The 25,341-nt window shown below is 37.3% G+C and overlaps 2 protein-coding genes across 5 annotated transcripts in view; one reads left to right on the plus strand and one right to left on the minus strand.

Moving 5' to 3' along the window:
* Positions 1 to 203: 203 nt before the first annotated feature.
* Positions 204 to 25,341, minus strand: part of LOC131495384 (complement factor H-like) — a 97,612-nt gene continuing 72,474 nt past the window's right edge. For 2 of the 4 annotated variants that reach the window (XM_058700280.1, XM_058700277.1), the window contains 11 exons: positions 24,692 to 24,865; positions 19,197 to 19,373; positions 17,817 to 17,999; positions 17,527 to 17,709; positions 15,093 to 15,266; positions 10,814 to 10,996; positions 10,158 to 10,367; positions 8,132 to 8,305; positions 7,246 to 7,422; positions 923 to 1,105; positions 204 to 465 (listed from right to left, as the gene is read on the minus strand). In XM_058700280.1, the coding sequence (XP_058556263.1) occupies positions 257 to 465; positions 923 to 1,105; positions 7,246 to 7,422; positions 8,132 to 8,305; positions 10,158 to 10,367; positions 10,814 to 10,996; positions 15,093 to 15,266; positions 17,527 to 17,709; positions 17,817 to 17,999; positions 19,197 to 19,373; positions 24,692 to 24,865 (2,027 nt within the window). In that variant the 3' untranslated portion in view covers positions 204 to 256. The remainder of the gene's footprint in view (positions 466 to 922; positions 1,106 to 7,245; positions 7,423 to 8,131; positions 8,306 to 10,157; positions 10,368 to 10,813; positions 10,997 to 15,092; positions 15,267 to 17,526; positions 17,710 to 17,816; positions 18,000 to 19,196; positions 19,374 to 24,691; positions 24,866 to 25,341) is intronic. The other 2 variants (XM_058700278.1, XM_058700279.1) reach the window with 2 other exon arrangements.
* On the plus strand, positions 19,743 to 22,011 carry FAM220A (family with sequence similarity 220 member A). The gene is given in 4 exon segments (XM_058700287.1): positions 19,743 to 20,386; positions 20,388 to 20,608; positions 20,610 to 20,644; positions 20,647 to 22,011. Coding segments are annotated over 4 exon segments (960 nt in total). The 5' UTR covers positions 19,743 to 20,050; the 3' UTR covers positions 21,015 to 22,011.

Below are 25,341 nucleotides of genomic sequence, written 5' to 3' on the forward strand. Positions count from 1 at the left end.
ATGGTTGAATCTAATTTCTTGTCATAGACATTTTAAGAATAGGACATAAAGAATTTTAGTTTGCCAAGTTTTAATGAGGTACTTTTAAGATGTGATTTATTTGTCTCTCAGATTTAATTACATCATCCATATAATATTTAACAAATTCTGATTTATGAAAGTAAATGAGCTAAATAACCCTTGACAAAATAAACTGAGTTGGATTGACAATGAAAAATTCCCAATATTGTACATATTTTAGTTTTAGGACTGCATCTTAACCATTGCTTTTTACACAAACAGGATAGGTCAGCTTCCCCTCCCAACAGGTTGCTCGGAATGTCTGTTGTGATGTCTGTCTACGATATCCAGTTTTACATTCAAATTCAACAGTATCCCCTGTTGGGGAATACAGTTTTTTCGTAGAAGACCATCGTAATTGTATGTTATGTCTTTCCATGGAGTCTTCTGATATTATACATACATCTGAAGGTTAAAAAAAAATGAACATAAGCATTAAGAAGTAAACAAATATTTTCCACAGAATTTCAGACTTTCAAGTAGAATCTTCTACACTATCCCAAGGCTCTGTTTCCAAAACCTTTTCCAAACCAATACATTGAAAATCCATCACATAGATGTAAATCATTTTAAATGATTAATGATGTAAAAATGAGGTACTGTGTTTAAGGTGTGATAATTAAATGTTATAATGAAAGATCCATCATGTCAATAACAATAGGAAGAGCTTTCATTAAAGAATATTTTGTTGCTGTTGTTGTTTGAGTGAGACTTTTTTCTAACTTTATTTCTTCACAGATTAATATTTAGTAGTCAAACATTTGACAGAATGGTTGTGGTTAATCCATGAATATTCTGTTAATAACAGGAAAACACCTTTCTCATTATTTTCCAGGATCCAGGTGAATATTAAAATATTTACCTAAGCACTTTGGTGGTTTTGACCACTGTCCATATCTGCATGTGATGACCTTGTTTCCCTCAAGCACATACAAGGACTGGCACTGGTACTCAACTGATGATCCTGGAGCATATTCTGATTTTGGGAATGTGGTCATGTCTCCATTGTCAATAGGCGGAGGGGGCCCACAGTTTTCATTAGGATCTAAAAAGATATTATTTGATTTATTGAAAGTGCAAAGAAAAACAGGTTAAAGTAAAGTAAATAGAAATGTACCACAACATACGATATCAAGACTTGTGATTTCTGCTGACAGAAATGATTCATTGGAGAAATTCTAATCACTTAAACTGAGAATAACACTTTTAAGCACTTCCTTTTATCCCACATGAAAGTACACATAAAGCATTAACAAATATGTCTGCTTTGCAGTATTCTGGTATTAAAAACCATTTTTCCTACTGAATAAATGCCAGACGGATAGCTAATATACACAAAGAAATTTTTCTCATTAGTTACAACATACTGCATGGTCTACTATGTATTGATTTTCATTGTTATTACAAAAGAAACATCATCAGTTTCTTTAATTACGTCAAAGAATTACAAATCTATATAATGTGAAAGGCAATTGCTGGCCTCCCATTCTGGACATGATGACGTAGAAACATTTCTGCTTATCCCTTCTGCTAAGTAAAACTAAAAACCCTGAACACATTATAAAAACCAACATAGGAGATTACGAAAGATGCAGAGAAGATATCAATCTGATAAGAGACCTTGGGATTCAAGGAATTACAGAGTTCATTTGGGTTTTCATTGTGCCTTCTACGGACCCTGGACTGAGCACTGAAGAAGAATGGAACCCAGAAATGATATCAAGTTCAAGAAAAAAAAAGTTCCAAAAATCATCCACTCTATTTAGCCAAAGGCCCAGGAGAGGAGTATTCTAGCAAAACAGGTATTTTTTACAATACTTGAAATGCTCCCAAATACCATCATAAAGAAACCGAGACCAGTCCTCTCCCTGTGTGGCTCACAGATCAACAGTGATCAACAGAGGCCAAGTGAGCAGCCCAGACTTCTCTCCACACTCAGGGAATAAGACACCTCTCCACTTTCCGTGTTGTCAGTGGAGGTCAAGTGGGAAGCCTGGACTTGCACTGTGGTAGTCTTGGAGGCCTGATAAATAAGAGATGTCAATAAAATCCAGAGCCTTAAAACATAATATCCCAAATGTCTAGAACACAATTGAAAATCCCTCATTACACTAGCACAAAAACAGACACTCAGATCGATGGAACACAATAGAGAACCCAGAAATGGACCCACAAACGTATGGACAACTAATCTTTGACAAGGCAGGAAAAAATACCCAATGGAATAAAGACAGTCTCTTCAGCAAGTGGTGCTGGGAAAACTGGACAGCAACATGCAGAAGAATTAACCTGGACCACTTTCTTACACCATACACAAAAATAAACTCAAAATAGAGGAAAGACCTAAATGTAAGACAGGAAGCCATGAAAATCCTCAAGGAGAAAGCAGCAAAAATCTCCTTAACCTTGGCCACAGCAACTTCTTACTCAACGTGTCTCCGGAGGCAAGGGAAACAAAAGCAAAAATGAACTATTGAGACTTCATCGAAATACAAAGCTGGTTCACAGCGAAGGAAACAATCAGCAAAACTAAAAGGCAACCAACAGAATGGGAGAAGATATTTGCAAACGACTTATCAGATAAAGGGTTAGTATCCAAAAATCTATAAAGAACTTATCAAAAACTCAACACCCAAGAAACAAATAATGCAGTGAAGAAATGGGCAAAAGACATGAATAGACACTTCTCCAAAGAAGACATCCAGATGGCCAACCGGCACATGAAAAAACGCTCAACATCACTCATCATCAGGGAAACACACCTGCCAGAACGGCTAACATTAACAACTCAGGCAACAAGAGATGTTGGCGAGGAGGCGGAGAAAGAGGATTTCTTTTGCACTGCTGGTGGGAATGCAAACTGGTACAGCCACTCTGGAAAACAGTATGGAGGTTCCTCAAAAAATTAAAAATAGAACTACACTACAATCCAGGAATTGCACTACTAGGTATTTATCCAAGGGATACAGGTATGCTGTTTTGCAGGGGCACATGCACCCCCATGTTTATAGCAGCACTATCAATTAAGAGCCAAAGAATGGAAAGAGCCCAATTGTCCATCGATGGGTGGATGGATAAAGAAGATGTGGTATATATATATACAATGGAGTATTACTTGGCAATCAAAATGAATGAAATCTTGCCATTTGCAACTACGTGGATGGAACTGGAGGGTATTATGCTAAGTGAAATTAGTCAGAGAAAGACAAATATCATATGACTTCACTCCTATGAGGACTTCAAGAGACAAAACAGATTAACGTAAGGGAAGGGAAACAAAAATAATATAAAAACAGGGAGGGGGACAAACAGAAGAGACTCATAAATATGGAGAACAAACTGAGGGTTGCTGGAGGGGTTGTGGGAGGGAGTTGGGTTAAATTGGGTTAAATGCATAAGGGGCATTAAGGAATCTGCTCCTGAAATCACTGTTGCACTGTATGCTGACTTGGATGTAAATTACAAAATAAATAAAGAAATAAAAAAAAAGAAAATCACTCAATATAGGGGCATCTGGTAGCTCAGTGGGTTGAGCATCCAACACTTCTTGATTTTGGCTCAGGTCATAATACCACAGTTCAAGAGTTCGAGCCCTGTGTTGGGGTCTATGATGGCAGAGAGGATCCTGCTTGGGATTCTCGCTCTCACTCTGCCCCTCCTCTGCTTGTGCGCTGGTGTGAGGACTCTCTCGCTCGCTCTCTCAAAATAAAATTTTAAAGAGAGAGAAAATTACTTACCTTACCAAAGACCAGTAAAATCTCAAAAGAGAAAAGATAATCAACAGATGGCAACACTTAAATGACACAGATAATGGAATTATTTAGTGATGGCTTTTAAAAATCCAATGGGAATTATAGAACAGAAAAACATAATAATGGATTTTTAAAAATCCTCACTGGATGGGCTCTATCATGGATTACAGATGACAGAAAGATAAATCAATTTGAATATACAATACAGATTGCTCACTTTGAAAACAGACTTCATGAAAACAAAAGTGGACGGGTCTCAGGGACCAGTAAGAGTATATAGTAAAGTATGGACAACCACAAAGAGAAAAAAAGGGGTTACAGATGGAAAAAAAAAAAAAAAAAAAAAAAAAAAAAAGAGAGAGAGACTTCCAAAAATAATGGCTGAAAATTTCCCAAGTGGGCACAAGGCAGAAACATTCATATTGAAATAGCCAAACAGGATAATCCTAAAGAAATTCAAGCCAAGATACATCATAATCAAACTGAGGAAAAGTAAAGAAAAGGAAAAATCTCAAAAGCAGCTACACAGAAATTAGGCAAACCTCTAAGGGAAAAAGGGTTCAAGTGTTCTCATCTGTGTCCATGGAGCCAGAGAGAAGTGACAACGTTTTTCAAGTGCTAGAAGAAAAGAAACTGTCATCCCGAATGCTAATATCCAGTGATGCCATCCTTAGGATATAAGGGAGAAATTAAGACGTTCTGAGACAAAGGAAAACGGGGAAAATATCTCCAGCAGATCTATCTTTAAAGAATTGCTAAAGGAATTCTTCAAACAGCACCGAAAAGATAACAGAAGGAGGACTGAGACTTCATGCAGGAAGAAAGAACAAGGTAAGTGAGAAAAATAAGGGTAAATATAATAGACTCTTTTTCATAAGGAGTTTGTTGTATTTGATGTTTGGGCAACATTGTATCATTTCCTATAGTGCTCAATATAAGTAGAAGCAACACTAAAGACATTTAAGCTTACTAAGGAAAAAAAAGGCATTTATGTTTAAAATGTGGGGAGGGTAAGGGGTGCTTGGGGCTCAGTGAGTTAAGTGCCTGACCCTTGATATCAGCTCAGGTGTTGTGAGTTCAAGCCACACGTTGGGTTCCACACTGGATGTGAACCCTACTTAAAATAAAATAAAATAAAACAAAACAAAACAAAGTAAAATAAAATAAAATAAAATGAAATGAAATAAAATAAAATAAAATAAAATAAAATAAAATAAAATAAAATAAAATAAAACGTGGGGAGGGTAAATGGACCTAAATGGAAGTATGGTTTCCACATTCACGTGAGGTCGTAAAATGTCAAGACCAGGAGGGAATGATAAGCTATTATGTAGATCTTAATACCTAGGGCAACCACTCATAAAATGATACAAAGAGATATGCCCCCAAACAATGCAGATATACCAAAATGGAAGTTATCTTAAAATGTTCCAAAAGTCCATATAGATAATAAGAAAAGGAAATGGGAGTGAAAAACAGGGAACACAAAATAAATAAAATGCCTGGCACAGCCCCTAATCTATCAAATATTACTTTAAGTGTAAGTGGGTTAAATACTTCAGTGAAAAGACTAAAATGGCAGAGTGCACACGTAAACAAGATCCAACCATAGGGCGTCTAAAAGAAACTCACTTTAAACATGAAAAACGTAGGTGGGATCAAAGCAAAAGACTGGGAAATATAAATGCCAGGAAAGGGTGATTTGAAAAACTGGTGGCTATACAGTATCTGCTTTGTTGGCTCCTCTTCTCTCCTAAACTCTGAATACGCGAGTGTCCTGTGACCAAGTTCTTAGACCTTTTCTTCTGTATACACTAATTCCCAGGTTGAACTCAGCTAGTAACCTTCTTTAAATATAATCCACAAGCTGAAGTAGCCCAAAATTGTATCCCAGTCTATGATCACAATCCAGCTGCTGATTCTGTCTCCAAGTGAAATTTTTATAGGGCTGTCAAATGTCCACAACGTATCTTTAATACACTTATTCCTCAGGAAACAACCAAGTGTCTTAATGCTTAAGATAGAGAATTTTCCATGATTCCAGGTGTGCTAATCTGGTCAAATCCTTCATAAAATAAATATGTCATATCACTTACGCAGTCCACAAAAAGAAAAATATGGAGTTTAAGCACCATCATTTCATTTAAGATTAAAAGATGATTCTATAATAACTACTACATTATATATTTATGTTAACATATTTAGTCCCTAAAACATTCTCTAAAGTTTGGGGAGGAAATAAGATACTCTAACTAGGCACTGAGGTGGTTGTGTCCAGCTCCCATTTGAACATATCACTTTTCTGCCCCATCCAGGTCAAAAGGTTTGATGCATTCATGACGTGCCCTCTGACCAGATAAGATACTTAGGCATCTCTTCTAGTATAATAGCATGTTTCACTCTGGGTGGATTCCCACAGGAAATACCTGGATAGAAAGAAAAAAAAGTCGCATCTCTAACACAATGATCAGTTTAAGTAGCAAATCAATGAATGGGATTCCAAATAGATCTCTAAGAGGATTTTAAATCAACAGTTAATCTGTCATGAAAGGCTGCTAATTTTAAGAAATTTACATATAAGATTGAAGAAAAGGAGATAAAGCAATATCTTTTATTTTATAAGACTTAAACTTCTATGAAACTGAGAGTTTTTCTGGACATATCCCTTAGGGTCTAGTCAAATCTCTCTTCCAAATTATATATTTTCAAAATGAATTTATAAACCACAAGAAAATCAAAATAAAAAGATTATTCGACATCAGAATTTGGCTTGCAATTATCCTGTTTATGAATGGAATTTTAGGCCCTTAGAGAAATAAACACAGCAGCCACTTCCTTAGAGAATAAATGAAGAATTAACACGCTTTGAAGAATACCAGAGCTGAAGGAAAAAGATGATTAACTGAGAGTCCAAACAGGAGATGAGTGGCAAAATAACAGAAAAATAAATGTATAATTGACAAAAACAGCCTTCAAGGATTCTTTTTTGCAAACGCTTAAGGACATTTCAATTCATAATGTATAATTCACCAGTGAGATTCAGGTGGACATAAATGTAACAGGCTATAGGTATGGTTCGTAGACTGGAGTATACACTGAATCCCTTGGGAATTGTTAAGACACTTTCAGGGTTGCAGCCCCAGAGTTTTTGCCACCACAGGTCTGAGCAAGCCTGTGAATTCACATTTGCGTTTCTAACCATTTCCCAGAAGATGCTGATTCTGTTCTTCCAGAGACCACAGTTTGAGAACCACTGGGCTCTCAGATTGACCACTGAGTACACAATTATATCCCTTTATGTTAAAACATAAACTTCTTCGACCTGGCCTCAAAGAATAATCCATGTCCATTTCGTAAGTGCTCTTAGAAGGAATTGCATATTATATTAGTGAAGACATTTTGACAAATAGGTTTCAAAATTTCATTGAAGTACCTCTGCATATTGGCTTTCCTATCCATTGGCTGTTAATACACCGGATAGTATTTGGTCCATCCAAAAGGTAATTATTTGGACATTTATAAGTCACTTTTTCTCCTGACCTATAGAACGTCTTCTTCTGGCCTATGGGTGTGGCATTACCGAAGTCGGGTAAGCTAAAACAATCCGTATCTGAAAGAAAAAGAATATGTACTTGTTCAGTAAATATTTTAAAATACATAATGGCTAATAACTATAATGTAGAATAATAGGTACACATCGAACCAATGAATACCTTGCAAAATTTTTCTTATACCTTGAAAAAATATGTTAGAAGTCTTGCTTATTATATTGAACAGTCCTATGTTTATCAAAGTATAACATGGGGATGATGACATCGTAAGCCTGAAGAGATATGGATACATGTAATGCTTGAGATCACACTTCTTGCATTCAAATTCTTTCTTGCCCATACAAGCCATCTACCTTATGTATGTATTTGTATTTTCACCTCTGTCAAAATCTGTTACCTTTATTCATGTCAAACATCTCAGAAAACTATATACATACAAGGAGATAACTGACAGACTAACAGTAAATTGAATAATGATGGGATTGATGAGCAGGGACCAGCTGTGACACAGGAACAGAGATGAGAAGTCTGAGGATGTGTATCACAGGAGGTCTAATGTGGACACATGGTGACATGAAAGTGAAATAATTTGGCTCATGCTGTCACACTTTTATTATTACTATGGCTATTAATTCTCTACTAGAATCCACAGCTTCCCAGAGATACCCTGTTGAATTCTGGAATTACTGCCTAGTTTCATATTTGTACCATTTATGCTCTGAATTAAGAATATTTATCAATCGCAGAGTAAAATTAAATACACTATACTTTTGCACTCTGGTGGATGGGACCATTTTCCTCCTATACATCTTATGAATGCAGGTCCATTAATCTCAAAACCTTCGGTGCATTTGTACGTTACTTCTTCCCCATATTGGTAACTGTCTGATACGTGAGATAGAATACCATGTGGAATCAAGTCTGGTGGCTCACAAGAAAGTCCTAAAAAAAGAAGGAGACAAAGAAAGAATGACTCCATGTTTTACTAAATCTGAAATTTAATTTTATGTACGGGTTTCCATATTTGGCAGTTTTATTTGAAAAATATGATAACACAGGATCTGTAATCATATCACAGAGACGGTGTGCAAATGCTTCCTAAAATCATTATTCTGATGTGTATCCAGCTGGCAACCTGAGTAGGAGCTTGAAACTAAACATGTCAATATATTATCGGCCGTAGCGACTTCTTTCTAGATATGTTTCCTGAGGCAAGGGAAACAAAAGCAAAAATAAACTATTGGGACTACATCAAAATAAAACACTTCTGTACAGTGAAGGAAACAATCAACAAAACTAAAAGGCAAGCTACAGAAAGGGAGAAGATATTTGCAAATGACATAGCTGATAAAGGGTTAGGAACCAAAACATATAAAGACCTTATAAAACTCAACATCTGAAGAAAGTAACCCAATTAAAATGGGCAGAAGGCATGAACAGACATATATCCAAAGAAGACATATAGACAGCCAACAGACACATAAAGAGATGCTCAACATCACATTGATTATCCTGGAAGTGCAATTCAAAACTGCAAAGAGATATCACCTCACACCTGTCAGATAGGCAAAAATCAACACACAAGAAACAACAGGTGTTGGCGACGATGTGGAGAAAGGAAAACCATCTTTCACTGTTGCTGTGGGAATGCCAACTGGTGCAGCCACTCTGGAAAAACAGTATGGTGATTCCTCGAAAAGTTAAACCATAGAACTAGATCCAGCAACTGCACTAGTAGATATTTACCCAAAGAATACAAAAATACTACTTCAAATGGATACATGTACCTTGATGTTTATAGCAGCATTATTTACAACAGCTGAGATATGGAAGCAGCTCAAGTGTCGATTGATAGATGAATGGAGAAAGAAGAGGTGGTATATATATATACAACGGAATATTATTCAGCAAGAATGAAATCTTGTGATTGGTAATGACACAGATGGAGCTAGAGAGTATAATGCTAAGTGAAATAAGTCAGAGAAAGAGAAATAACACGATTATACACACACACATGTGGAAGTTCAGAAACAAAACAAATGAGCAAAAGGGGGAAAGAGAGAGAGGCAAACCAAGAAACAGACTCTTAATTATAGAGAACAATGTGGTTACCAGAAGGGAGGTGGGTGGGAGGATGGGTTTAATAGGTGATGGAGATAAAGGAGAACACTTGTTTTGACCATCAGGTGTTGTATTGAAGTGCTGAATCACCATATTCTACACGTGAAACTAAGATTACACTGCATGTTAACTAATTGGAATTTAAACTAAAACTTAAAAAATAAAAATAATAAAAATTTCAATATATTTATGAAAGAGACCATCAGTGTTTCTCAAACCAATAGTGAATAATAAGAAGAAGAGCATTGAGAAGTAATCATCTTAAGCACTATATATTGTAAGAACTTAGAAATGACATTACAGGAAAGAGAAAACAAATTAAAAAAAAAAAAACTCATGGCAAAGCAAACAGAACAAGTTCTATACATGGGAAAGGAATATGAATAGGTAGGTTTAACTTAATTGTGCTACACATCTAGTTTTCATTAAACAATTGCCAGAATTCAAAGTGAGTCTGTAATGAGTCAATGAAATTAACACAAAGAGGATAGACTTGATGATGCAAAGATTGTTGGTAAAGTACATAAATATATAAATGATTTTAGATATTTAGCTGTAAGTGATTCTATATATTTAGAAACCTAAAGGATTCTTTCTCATGAATTTGATGACAATTGATAATGCTTAATGGATTATATCGAAAATAGAACTGTGGTTTGCATACTGTCCTCACCTACACACCGAGGTGGAGAACTCCATTTTCCTATGTGGCACGTTATCTCATCTTTTCCAGATATCCTGAAACCATCCTCGCAAATGTAATTTAATTTGGTGCCATGTACATAAACCTCAGGTTTCAATGTTTCGTCCATCTCTTCTGAAAACTGAGATGATTTAATGGTTCCATGTTCTATCTGAGGTGGTTGAGGACATGGGCTTTTTTCTGTATAAAGAACAGAGATCAATATTTAAATTGAAAAATGTAATCAAATACTAGTTGAGGTTGTAAAATAAGGATAATCTGAAAAATTAAATTACTGAAAAACTAAAAAACATCTGGAATTTGCAAGCTCATGTCTCCATCAAATCTACAGTAGTATCTGCTTGTTCACTCTGCCCCCACATTCTTGTCCTGTTCATCATGAGTGAAATAGGCACAAACAAATTTTCTATGGTATTTACACAGTAACCCAAAGTTTTTGTCTGTTTCTTTCATAGTGGAAGTGAAAGAATGCCAATTGACTTGTATACTTAGATTGCAATTTACTGTTTGAAGATAAAGTGAAATAGATAGACAGAAAGGTCCTTATCTTGTTCATTTACACAAAGCACAGGGGAGTATTAACCTCATTTGAAAGAATGTTACAAAGCAAGTTATGCATTACTGACCAACACAGTGTGGTATTGACTGCCATCTTCCATCCTTGCACACGATTTCCTCTGCATCCTGAATTATATAATTGTCTTGACAGACAACAGATACTTTTTCTCCATCCTGATAATTTACCGTCGTTGCCATATTGTGAGCATTGGGAATCTGAGGTGGAGGTGGGCATGACTGCATTTGTACTTCTACAAATATGAAAATTAGATTTTGTGATGAAAATCAGAAGTTAAAAATACTAAAGAGAAAGCCCAATAATAATGTATCATAAACAATCAAATAATAAGGTTATGCTTAAATATGTGATACTCTTCAGCTTGTAGAACGCTTTAATACATCACACGTGGTCTTAATGGTAGTATCTTCCTTTTATTCCTTCTGTGATAAATCGTGCATAATTTTTGTGTAACTTCTTTTAATTATTTCTAACCATTACGATGTACTAACTGAATCATCCACTCAGTAACAGGCACGAAATAAATACTGATATTAGGATCTTTTTACAGCTATCTATAATCAAATGTATTGTGATTGCATTAAAACCCGTATAAGATGCGGAATGGAAAATAATTAGCCACAGGAAGAATTACAGGTAGTTAATCAATTATTTGATACAGGTTCCTGGCCAAGACATGAATTAGATATGGTCACTAATGATTAACAGTGTGTCGTTTGAAGTTCAAAACTCTCTGGAGATACTGTTGACTAGGTTGCCGACACTGTTTAGAGATACACAGATGATGAAATGCACCCTGTTTAACGGATTAGACAGACTGCCTTTAGGTCTATGACCAGCAAGGTGTACAAGATTCCTTTGCAAACTTGTGTTTGAGCTCCCATAAAGCAGAGATACCTCACATGTATCGTGGCGGTTCATAACCTGGAGACAAAGATGTCCTGTTCCACTGAGGGAAGACTGGACGGCTAACCCTGGAGGCTTTTGGACCTCTCTGTGACACCTACGTTTTGCTTTCTCCTGCCATGCGTTTATTTCATTAAAGACCTTATGTGGCTGTACATTGGGAAGTCCCCTGAGTCCTTCCAATTATCTGACACTTTGTATTCAACTCAGAGAAATTGTTGACGGAATAGAATTCATTCATGCTGACTAATATGGTCATATTTTCTATTTCTATCTTTAGACAGATGCAGGAGTATTTTATATTTAATCAAAAGTTGTTTTCTTATTTCTGTTTTCATTATCTTGGCATATTTTTTTCAATGTATTCTCAAGGATTTATTTTCTTCTATATATGCTGTTTAACCATTTTTGTCCTAATAATCTTAATTTGTACTTCCTCTTGATACATTTTGCCAGAGGTTGGTCTGGCAACTAAATCTCCCTAAAGGCAGAATCATTACTCTGCAAATCCTCTGTTTATGCTTTTTTTAAAAAGCTTCTTTGTATTTTTTGCATTGTATTTTATTTTTACATTTAAAAATTTTTTCTAATTATTATGTAGTCCTTTGAATAACAAATATACCACAAAAATGTTGTTAAAAGAGGATACATTTTTTAAAAAAAAGGATACATTTATCTAAGAAAAAACTGAATATTTGTAAAGTAAGCAACAAAATTCTCGATAACTGATGAGTCAAAGAAGAAACCACAAGGAATACTAGGAAACATTTCACATAGAATTCAATGAAAATGAAATGTATATAAAAATTTTGAGACTTCTACAACAGTTTTAGAAGGGAAAATGAAGTTAATCCTTAAAAGTAGGATGGTTTAAATCCAAGTTTTAGTTTTCTACCTTAAGAAATAGAAAAGTAAAATTAAAATCAAAGTAATTAGAAAAAACAACTTAAGCCCACAGAAGAGAGAAAATTGAGAAAGACAAATAGAGAAGAGAAAACAGAAAAAATGGTGAATGTTAATAAGGCTAAAAAATAGAAGAGAGAGTAATGTAGAAAATGGAGTGTTAAAACTGGTTATGTGGAAATGTTAATAAATTCAAGAAAAAAAAATCCAGGAAGAATAATCAAGATACAAGTAATAAGCATCAATGTTAAGAAAGAAATAAGAGGTATCTGCCAGAAACTATACAACTAAAAGGAAAATAGCACATGAAGGGAATACTAGAAACAACTGTACACCAATCAATTCGACAAACGAGAGATTTGTTAAAAAATACAACTTCCTTTCATTGATGAAAGACAGTAAGAAAATGGGAATATTTCATTACTTATTAAAGAAATGGAATTCTTCATCAAGAAAACTTCCAAAAAAGCAAATTATATGTCACACGACTTTGCACGTAAATTCTATCAATCATTTAAGGTAAAAATAATGAAATAATAAGTGTAATTATCTATATATATATGTATTTATGTATTTATACATATATTTGCAATTTGTTTTATGAGGCTACACTAATACTGATAACAAAACTTGGGAGAGGCATTAAAAGAAAAAGCATCTATAGATTAATATCTCCCATGATCACAGATGCAAAACTTCTTAAACTATGTGAGTAAATCAAGTATATGAAAATATAATAGAGTTAACTCTAGGAATGAGAGATTTGGTCAACATTCAAGAGGTTACATATATAATTCACTACATTAACAGAGATAAGTGAGCCATATTATCCTATCAAGAGATACGTAAAAAGCATTTAAAAATATCCAACATTGGTTGATCATAAAATTTCTCACTCAGCTAAATAAGACTAGAAGGAGTAGTTTCCTTAAACTGATAAAGGGCGTCTACAAAAATCCTAAAGTGACATTATGATTGTGGTAAAATGTTGAATACCCTCTCTCTGTGGTCAGGAATAGGACAAAGATGTGCATTCTTATCACTTCCTTTCAACAGTTTACTGGACATCTTAGCCAGTACGATAAGATAAAAAAAAACAAAATCAAAATAGACTGGCAAAAAAAAATCTTGTGGTAGCACTGATATAACTGCTTACAGAAAATTGCCACAAATCTACGAAGCAACCCTAAAATGAAAAATGCAGCTTAGTATAGTTTCAGACAATCCAATTAACATGCAGAAACCAAGCGTGAGGGCAAACACATAAAAAGATCCCAAACTCCTCTCCCACACACACTGAATCCATGGTACAATGGAGCAATCGCCTCTGAAAAAGACCTGAAAACCAGCTGAACGGCCCCTTCACAACAAACAGTAAAAGGGCCACATTCAGGTGGGTAGGAGAGTCAGGAAGACAGTATATGGAACAAACCCCACCCCTGGCAGGGCTACACACATTCAGGAGGGATCTCACTGACCCAGAGCCTCTCCCTGAGGAGTAAGGGGTTTGTTTCCCACATTAACAACCCAAACCCTGGAATCTGCGGCAGGAAGATGAGCCCCCAAAATGTCTGGCTTTGAAAACCAACAGAGCTCATATCCCGGATATCTGAAGGGCTATCGAGAACTGAGATCCTTTTCTTAAAGAGCTTGCACCCAGACTCACTACCCCAGGCGACCAATGTGAAAGAACAGTTTGAGAAATACCTAGACATCTGAGAAGGGGATTCATTTGCTCGCCTTAAAGCATCTGCTTGAGGGGGGGCATCTGTTGGGACTCTTTCCGGGACGGAGGTGCCAGCAGGTGCCATGTCTGCACTTTCCCTCTACCTTGATGGCACCAGTGGGTGCACTCCAGCCCAGGGTTCTCCTGTGGCTTCATCAAAGCCGGCGAGCGGGCCCCAGCCCTGCATTCTGCTGCCTCGCTAAAGCTGGCCAGCATGCTCAGCCCACAGAGGGCACACTCCTTGATCCCCAGGCTCTAGTGGCCAGAGGGGCTTGCATTTCTGGGGCCTGCAACGCACTACAACAATCCGAGAGATAACTCTTCGTGGGCCACTACCTCCAGGGCACCACAAAGCAGCCTGAAACACAGCCCAGACTTTCTGGGGAAAAAGCCTAATTATCTGTCTTAGACCGGTAGCCTGAGGGGTGGACTTGAGATTTGCCACACATCTGGGGGCCACCGAGGTGCTCTCAGGGAACGTGGACCAGGGGATGCCATCTTTGTGCTCTCCTCAGCCTCAAAGAAAACCAAATCACTATTTCTTAAAGATACCTGACCGGGTGTTAATTTGAGGCCATCAAGTTTCTGGGTGGGTTGTTTTATAGCTGACTGAAGCACTGATGCACTTAATATCTAGAAATGATGTTGTGGTTAGTTTCTAAATTCCCTTCCGGCTTCAAAGTTATTTGTAATAATAAATAGCTAAACATGTTTAAAAGATGCCCAAATACTGCTTTGGCAAGTTCGGAAGAAATAGAATAAGATTTTGAAAGTACTATAAACAAGATCTTACCTGTGCAGTTTAGATCAGGATCCCATCTTCCATTTATGCACGTTGAGTGTTTCTGTTTTAATTTTCCTCTACATTTGTAAGTTATGTTCTCATTATGATCAAATTCGGTCTTGTATAATGGATTCGCCTCACGTATAGTTAAGCTATATTTACACTTCTGAAGTTCATCTGTTGCTAGAAAATGAAAATATTGCCTTGAAAAGACTACTTATAAGAATCAAAGCAGTTAATGCAGAACAATAGTTTAGACTCAATAGTATATCGAAATTAGAATTTATGCCCGTAAGTCCCACCAACCAAGCCATTCCTGATCATATTGCATGTGATGGGCTATTTATTATGTCTGAACATAAGTCCCGTGTCCAGGCTTTGAAATTTCAGAGAAAATGTCTGCCATAAATACAGCCTGCACTTTGGGGATTAGAAAAGCATTAAGAGGCTCACTTTTTTGGATGATTTACACACTGAACAGTCATCACCTGGTTAAATTTGGTCTCTTATTTATCTGTGGAAATAGAAGCTGATAGTTTAAATATCGTGTTTCAAAAAAATGAATATATTTTTTCACTTATGGTAATTTAATAAGCACATCTAAAATGTATTACGTAAAATGTGAACACTTAAGCAGATCTTTTGCATGATCACTAAAATGGGACAAATACTTGGACTAAGAAATTGGGTGCTTCAAGTCACAACCTGCTTACTGTATATACTCTTCCAATCTTTGAAAAACTATTTTGTACATCAGGTCAACCTATAATTCAATAATATTGTAAGAGTCAATTTTGTTGACTAATACGAGTATAACAACTTTTTATACAACTACATACTTCAAAAATTCAATGCAGCCCAGAGTACTTTGTCAAGTTGATAAAATATCAATTGATGTAGGTCTTTGGATTTTTTAATAAGTACCCAAAGAAGTAATGATTTTGTAATACAATAAAAAATAAAACAAAGGGGAATAATTCAAAACACACTAGAGGCTGAAAATAAATTCTGGTTTTAGGGCTTATCTTCAGTGTTGAGGAAGAGAAAACAAGGTTTTATTCAGGTGATAGTAACTCATCTATAGTCAAAAGGAGTGGTGGTGGGTGTTGTCATGGTCCTGTGATTGACTGGTTTCTGAAAGAAGTTCCTTGATTCTTACGAGAAAATAAACATTTTGAGAAGAGTGAAAAGCTAGACTAGCTAGAGGTACAAAATCAACACTGAGAGGAGAAAATTGGAGTAAGGTCTATGATAGTTAAAAGTGGATTATGGTAAACTTGAAGATAGGTCGAAGATTAACCTTGGAAAGGCAAATCTGAGATCTAAAAAGACTAATAAATGAAATAGATGTTTTAGTATAAGAGTGAAAAGTTGAGAGTTTTCATGCCTGTTACAACCTTGGGTTTTCCCCCCATATAAAATGAGGGGAAATCGTTTGTGGAGATAGAAGAGGACAAAGATGAAATTTGGTCTTGAAGGACTGGCAATACTTCTCATGGGAATGTGTCTAGCAAAAATGTAAGGATTAAAAAGCAACAAAACCTAATGGTTCATTCAACAAACTCCTATTTAATGTCTGCTGTATGTTCACCAGTCCTTTGTATATTGGGAATACATCGTGAACAAAACAGGTGTCAATCTCTGCTCTCATGGAACATGAGCCTAAGCCCTACCTTCTCCTTGGAACAATTAATGCCTAGACATCTGGTGAATAAGTAAGATTGGACATCCAGGACTCTCTTTGAATGTAGGACCCAAGAAAACTGTAGGAAAGAACTCATTCCAAGGGAAAAAGGAAAAGGGCCCCCAATATTTTCCCAGCTAGTCATCAAAGACTTGGTCATCCAAAGGTCAGGATGATGCACGTACATCAACCAGAGTGAAGTCCAACAATCAGGTTTGTTTCCTGGCCCCACCCTGACTGCCTCCTTTGACTGACTTATACTGCGAACCCAGAGGGTCTGCAGCTCACCCACCCTTTGGCACATCAACTTCTTGCTGCCGCATTTGAAACAGACTGAGAAATGCTTAGAAGCTTTGAGAGAGGCAAGATTCCTATAGGGATGTAGCAAGTGGGCACTTTCTTGACACTGTCTGTTTTCCAGGGCCTGAAAACAAGAGTGCCGCGTAAAATGAAAATGGGATTTATGCAAATATGCTTCTATTTTCCTGGCGATTAATACTCAGATTTAAATCATATGAATAACTGTAAGTAAAATTTAGCTTCACACTTAAAAAGCATGTTAATTTCAGGGACAGAAAGGGTGATCAGACTCTCTTGCTAGTTTATATTTTTCCTTTGTAGACGATAAGCAATCATTATAATTTAAGACCTGACATTTTCAAGCATATATCTAAATTTCAAAACTATGTTTGCAGATACAGTTTGTACAATAAAAATATTACATTTCGTTGACCGTCTATTTGAGAAGTGTCTTCTCACCAATGCACTGAGGAAGTTGGGTCCATGATCCACTTATACATGTAATTGATTTCTGTCCAATCATTGTGAATCCTTCTCTGCAATTGAACTCCACTGAATCTCCATGGTGATAGGGAGGGTTAGAAGTCTGAACAGCGTAGCCATAATTAAGTTCTGGTATATCTCCACATGTAGTCTCCACCTCTGTGAAAATTTCAGAAAAATATGTTTACTTATAAAATATAATTTATGTGTTTCTATAAATATAAAAGGTTGGTTTATTTTAAATATGAATATATTTTATACATTACCAATACAAATAGGCAAGTCTGTCCACCGTCCATCAACACACTGAATTTTATTAAAACCCTTCATCAGAAATCTAGGATTGCACACATATTCCACCAAATCGTTGTGTTCGTAGTTTTCTTTCTGTGTTTCTTTAACTTTCCCGTTAAGGAGTTGAGGAGGTGGAGAACACTCTTTTGTTTGCTCTACAGGAGAAATAATGTGTAAATAATGATCAAATTACCTATTTCACAACTTAAAAAACAATAAAATGGAGAGTTTTTTCTTTAATTTATATTATTTATAATGAACTTTATTATAGCCTTCTTAAGTAATGAAAAAGAAATAGTGCTTAAACTAGAAACATATTTCCCAGTTCTTCTTTCAAAATTTTTACTTTAGAGAGACAGAGAGCACAAGTGGGGGAGATGGGCAGAGAGAGAGAGAGAGAATCTTCAGGAGACTCTATGCTCAGCGTGGAGCCCAACATGGGGCTCGATTCCATGACCCAGGGATCATGACCTGAGATGAAGTGCAGAGTGAAATGCTCAACAATTGAGCCACCGTGGCACCCTAACCCAGTGCTATTACTTACACTGAAGTAGTATATTGGAAGTGTACTGAAACTCAGAAAACATGTTTAAAAATCTAGATATTCTAAAGATGTATGCAAACCAATGCCTCAATATGGTTGTGTAAATTATCTCAATATTCATATTCCACAGCAGTTATCAAAACTGTTTGAAAAAATGCCAGTGTTTGAGGCAAGCATTTTTTTATTAAATCTTTTAATGTTTATTCATTTTTGAGAGACAGAGCATAAGCAGGGGAGAGACAGAGAGAGAGGGAGACAGAATCCGACGCAGGCTCCAGCGTTCAAGCTGTTAGCACAGAGCTAGACATGGGGCTCGAACTCACAAACAGCGAGATCATGACCTGAGCGGAAGTCTGATGCTTAACCGACTGAGCCACTGAAGTGCCCCTAGGTAAGCATTTTATCAACATATTTTAACTTTGATTAAGCCATACATGTGGTTGAATTCCCTGAATTGAGTATAAATTGCTTGAATACTGTTTAGATGACCTAACGAAACCTGAAGTAAGGCCCATGCTATAGTTTCAATATTAATGATGGAAATGTAGGCAAGAAGAAAAGTAACAAACATGTAAGGCATCGTATATGTATCTATGGATAATGCCACTACATATATCAAGAAACAATCGAAGATTAATTTCTTAAAAAAGAAAATCTGAGATATCTATTACCCAACACATATCCCGGTTTAATGCATTAGATTACAAACACAGAGACTTGAAGCCAACAAAAATTAAGAGTGGAAACAAAAAAAGTTAATATCCAAAATCCTAATTCTTGTTTCAGCCACTGGAAGATAAATATTCACCTTTACAGGTTGGAAGATTAGGGGACCATCCAAAGTCGTAACACTGAACTGAATCTGGCCCAACTCTTTTAAGTCTTTGTCTGCAGAAGAATTTCAACACATCTCCGACTTTATATTTTTCTTTTTTGGGCTGAGTATTTAAGTTATTTTCTATTTCAGGAATCTTGCATTCTTTTTCTAAAAAAAGAGTTAAAATAATTTAGTGAGAATATATAATTAATCATTGCCAAAGTATATTTTATATGTGTCGTATAAAAACGAGGTGCTGGGTACTGCTTATACAGAGGAGCAACAGAAAAATTTACGTTAGGTTTTGTATACCTTCTAAATTCATAAGGGACCCTGAGAATTATTAAGGCATTGAAGAGCAACATAGGTACCCTGAAAATGTATTTGTAAGGTCAACTTGCTTATACTGGTTCTGATTTTATAACTGACATTTATAAATATAATGTTATTGTTTTGTACTCTCAAAACATAAAAGTATTCCCTCACATTTAAAAAAAAAACACCTTGATGCTACAATTTAAAGTTGCAGTCAAATAACAATTGGCAGTTTTGTTTAATGTAAATACAACTGGGGAATCAGAACACACACAAGGCATTTCTAACGTGTCTTAAAGAAACCAATAGTCGCGGAGGCGCTTCCCGAGTGTGACGCGTGGACTCCGCCCCCGGCCTCGCTGCCGCCTCCCTCGCTCCCTCAGCGCACGGAGCGCAGCCCAGCGTCCGGAGCGGAGGCCGGGGGCGGGGCGACGCGGTGACGCGGCCCCGGGCGGCGAGCACCGGTGTATTTGGAGGCGGCTGTGTCGGGCCTGGGTGTCCGCCTCTCGCGCTCGCCGCCGCCTGCTCCTATGGGGTCTTTGCAAGGGGCTGATCCGCAGGCTGCTCATCTTCTTCGACCTGGCCTGGCGGCTGCGCGTCAACTTCCCCTCTACGTCTACATCGTGGCTTCCATGATGCTCAACGTCCGTCTGCAGGTTCATACTGAGATCCGTTCTGCTGACTGGCAAAGGCGTGTCGTCAGGCTACCACACCACAGAACACGCAGCATGAGGGACAGAGTAGGGGCTCTGGGCGGCTACCTCGGGAAGGTGAAGGGGGCAGGGGAGGACTCAGACAAGCTATGTGGCCTTGAAGGAGCACAGGGGGAGCGCCCGTGCCCGAACTCCTGGATGCATACGCCCTGCGGTTCAAGTAGATGGAAATTCACAAAATGAGTTATCAACGGAAGTGAAGAATGCTGAAGTCAACCTCTCGCTTCACAATGGCAACAAAGCGCTTCCATGTTTGAAAGAATCATTAAGAAGTTCAGCTTCCGCAGGGGCCTAAAGCAAGACTGTGGATCTGTCCTGTGCTCCTACAGGAGAGCATCGTGCTGGGGTCTCCTGTGGTGGTGGTGGTGGCTCTGGTGAGGGGCTGGCCGGGAGGAGGGCCCAGGGCCAGCGACAGCACACAGGATGGTGCCACAAAGGAGAACCTTGGGGGTCAGGACTACCGTGCCTTCAGAAACGGCCAGAAATGGGGATTTCTGAGGAGGAAGCACCAAATGCTCTTCTAGAAGGGCGAGGCTCTGAGTGGGAAAGGTCTGGCCTGCATCTCCTCCTATCTACACTGCTCCATGCATGCCCCGAAGCATTCCTGAACGATGAGACAGAATGTGTTTTCCTTGGCCATTCAAAGCCTGCATTTTCAGAGCAAACAGAATCCAAGAAAACGCTTTCACAGGTACAAAGTACCTCAACTGATCTGCAGATAACACTGGGGTTACTGGCTCTACCAGCTTTGGAAGGAGCAAATCCTGTATGCCATAGTTAAGGTACAAGCAGAACAACAAAAAGAGTGAGATTGATTTCGACAGCTGTCTTAGAGGGGCGCCTGGGTAGCTCAGTCAGTCAGGCGGCCAACTTCGGCTCAGGTCATGATCTCGGGTTGGAGACCCTCGTTGTGCCCTGTGCTGGCAGCTCGGAGCCTGGAGCCCGCTTCAGATACTGTGTCTCCCTCTCTCTCTCCCCCTCCTCTGCTTGCTGTTTCTTTCTCAAATAATAAACATTAAAAAAATAATAATAAATAAAAATTTAAAAAAGCTGTCTTAGAATGAGTTCTTTCACACTGAGACTGGATGCCTGTTAACAGGGCAGCAGTGAAGTTCCTGCCTCAGTTGGTGTGATCAAAGGAAGTGGAAGTGAAACTCCTGGGAGGCTGGTTGATGACGGAGGGGATTTTTGAGCATGCTTTAAATGGTGCTCAGAAGACATTCAGTATTGGGCTACCACTTCAAAGAGAGCATTAATACATCCTGTATCAATATCAGGTTAGAACGTGAAGATTTAACAAAATTCTTTATGGATCTTCAGCACTCATTGCCAAGGGCTACTGTCCCAGATGCCATCTCCTCAGGCCATCTGCTGGAAGTGGCCACTTGTACCAGTCAGCCTCTCCATAGTTGACAGTTAGCTGTCCCCATTTCTGCATTCTGTAGAATAATTTTGGTCTGCAGAACAATTTGATTTCTTTCCTCACATCCCCTCTCCTTCCACTTGAAACCCAATTTAAATGGAGGCCCCACAGTGAAAGCTGAAATATTAAATGTACTTTTAGTATAATCCTTTCTCACACTGGGAGCCCTACCAGTGTTGCCTGAAATAAAAGCAAGCTTGAGACTTCTCTGCTGCAGCTCAGCTGGGGAGAGATGGATTTAGCGTTTCCCTCACGGGAAGGTTCCAGTTCCTAGGAGTGGAGGTATCTCGTATACTAACATTTTTTTCTGAGGTAATGCCTCTGGTTGTTGATAACTTTGATAAAGATCACTTGAGAGCATGGAGTTTTTAAGGAGTCCCAAAGAGAGACTTCACCGTTTTCGGGGCTTATTGACTGCCTGTATCCATTTGTGTGCTACAATTGCTATGCCATGTGCTGTTTTAGTGTTTTGGGAAAGTGAAAAATTAAAACTTTTTACTTAGCATAATAAACGTCTTATTTTAAGTGCATAAAAAAAACTATTAAAATAGCTTAATTAAACACTGTTGTAAATTATATTAGTAAGGAAATTAAACTAAAAATAAAACAAAATAAAGAACTATGTTCGGGGTGCCTGGGTGGCTCGGTCGGTTAAGCGTCCGACTTCGGCTCAGGTCATGATCTCACGGTCCGTGAGTTCGAGCCCCGCGTCGGGCTCTGTGCTGACAGCTCAGAGCCTGGAGCCTGCTTCCGATTCTGTGTCTCCCTCTCTCTCTGACCCTACCCCTTCATGCTCTGTCTCTCTCTGTCTCAAAAATAAATAAACGTTAAAAAAAAATTTTTTTTAAAAAAAGAACTATGTTCAAGGCCACATAGCCAGGCATATTCTGGGAGTTCTGAACATTTACATAATATACAATTATTATTATTAAACCTATAATTTTTACTATCTATTAAATTGTTGATTATTCTGATTCAAATTAGGAATGTCTAAAATCATCCCTTCAAATTTGTCAAGTCTGTGGCATTTGTGGCATTCGTGACATTCCCGAGTATTATTTAAAAATGCATTTTTCTTATTTGGAATCCTCCTATCTTGCTAATTCATTTATAAATTAACTGGAATTTGAATATTATAATTATATTTTTAAAAAAACCAATCCTTTGAAATATTAGAACCTTTGTAAATATTAAAACATTTTATAGATGAGGAAGAGTGAATGAAGCTGCAAATAAGTGTGGTTATTGCCCTAAGATACATGTTTAGCCAGCTGATGGAATTGGAATTTGCTAGAACCCCGCCAGGCTGACTCCACTTGACTCACTTAGACTTCCTCATCCTTCAATCATTTTCTTCTCTCCACATCTAGGAGAACATTCACTCCAAAATGTTTTCTTCTCCCAATTCTCTGGGTCCTCCTTTTCCTATCTTCTCTGCCATCTATTATCCTCCACGTGACACCTAAACGTTGGAATGCTTCATGGCTCAGTCTTGAGCTCTCTTCTCTTTTTATTCTGTATTCTTTTCCAATTTCATATCCTCATTTATGCAGTAACAATTCCAAATATGTATTTCTTGGCTAGACCCACATAGTCAACTCTGTAGTTTACATATCCAAATTTGATTGTCCATGGGCAGCTCAACCATAATGTGCTCAAGTCAAAAGTTGGGATGTTCCTCCCAAAGCGCTCTTCTGTCAGCACCACCTTACAAAAAGGCACTGCCATTTACATGTTTGCTTATGAAAAAAAGGCAGTGAGTCCCTTCATTATTACTCTCTCTTACATCCAATATTTAGTAACATCACCTGTGTTTTCTACCAACAACATAGATTTTGAATGTGTTCTGCTTTACATCTCATCACCCATCATCCTATCCCAATCCCCATACTTGTTCATGCTGCATAAACTCCCGAATCTTCTCCTGCCCACCACAATCACAGCATGTGGGGAAAACAAAAAAACAAAAAAACAAAAAAACCTTTTCAAAAATCTAAATGATTGTATTTCTTCCTTTAAGACTCCTTTGTAGCTTTTTATCAGTCATAAAACTAATCTAAATGCTGATATGCCTGGGAAATAACCTGGGTAATCTTTTCTTTGCCTCCTATCCAGGCTTAGTTCATAAAATTCTCCCACATCTTGAGTAGAATCTGCTCACCCTGATATTTCTCAAATATTGTTTTGTTATCAAAGTTTTGCACAGACTGTTCCCTTGGTGTGGAACATTCTATAGCCACTCAAATTTTCCACAGATTCAAGTCCTACTCCAAATCCTGGAAAATACTGGATTAGCAAACATGAAAGAGATTCATAGAATAGTCCACAGAACTTGTCCAAGTCAGAAAATAAAGAGCTTCTCTCAGGGCCTGCAGAAATTAACACTCAAGGCAGAAGGTGTGAAAGCAGAAACTCAGGAGCAAAATAGCTGAGGAAATTGTCAGAAACTATAATTTGGTTTTCTTATATCACACTCTAAAAGAACCCAGTTTTAAATAATATGAAAACTTGCATTTAGAATAACAAACACAATTATTCTTTGTTTACAAACATACCATGTATATGGGCCATAGGAAACACTGTGTTATTGTCTTTGGGCTTTCAAACACCCTCTTCTCCCAGTTTACATTAAATCAGAAGAAGACACCTTGATTTTAATCATACTCCTTAAAAATGACTTCAAATAATGCAAGTTTGTTCAAAATGGAAATCTATTTTCTTTTAACATTTTTATTTGTTTTTGAGAGAGAGAGAGACAGAGTGTGAGTGGGAGGGGTGGAGAGAGAGAGTGAGACACAGAATCTGAAGCAGGCTTCAGGCTCTGAACTGTCAGCATAGAGCCCCACATGGGGCTTGAACCCGAGAACTGCGAGATCATGACCTGAGCCAAAATCTGAGGTTCAACCCACTGAGCCACCCAGGTGCCCCCAAAAATGACTTTAAATAATGCAAATTTGTTCAAATTGGGATATCTTAAACACGTTTTGTTAATTTTGTTAATCCTGAAAAAAAATACCTGGAAAAATGGTACTTACCATAACATATTGGTTTATGAGACCAACCATCGTTACCACACACTATTGAACCTGCGCGCCCGTCTTGGCTTTCGTATCCATCGTGGCATTCATAGTCCAACTTGTCATTGAGTTTAAACCACGTGACATTGCTTTTGGCTTTGGCATTCTCAAATGCTGGCATGTCACAAGATTCTAATGCATAACAGAATTGAAGATTTCAATTCTAATGTTATTTAATGGACGATGTAATTAAGTCTCATCCCAAGGAAGTAAAAAAAGCTTTATCAATTAGTATGTGCTAGTAAATTCAGTATTATATTAAAATAATCTAAGAATACAAGTGATAAATCATTGCCCTGAAAGTTACTCAAAATGAAAAACCATGTTTCTACATAGCAGTTTCCTTATTGCTTAAATATTCAGGAAGTTTGTCAAAGAACACTTTCCTCTGTCAATTATAATTTTGTGTTTATGCCATGCTTATAATAAAATAGGGTACTACAGATGCATCATACTTTTCTAGCAAAACAGAATATGTTTTTGTGACTTAAAACGTCAAACTCATTAGCAGTGTGGCAAGTATGCCAGAGAAAAATGGATTAGTTGAATAGGATTGGTTTTCAAAAATGCAAATAAATTTTTAAACATTCTATAAAACTCTACTTTAA

This window comes from Neofelis nebulosa, chromosome 15, assembly GCF_028018385.1.
Source record: "Neofelis nebulosa isolate mNeoNeb1 chromosome 15, mNeoNeb1.pri, whole genome shotgun sequence".
NCBI classification, from domain to species: domain Eukaryota; kingdom Metazoa; phylum Chordata; class Mammalia; order Carnivora; family Felidae; genus Neofelis; species Neofelis nebulosa.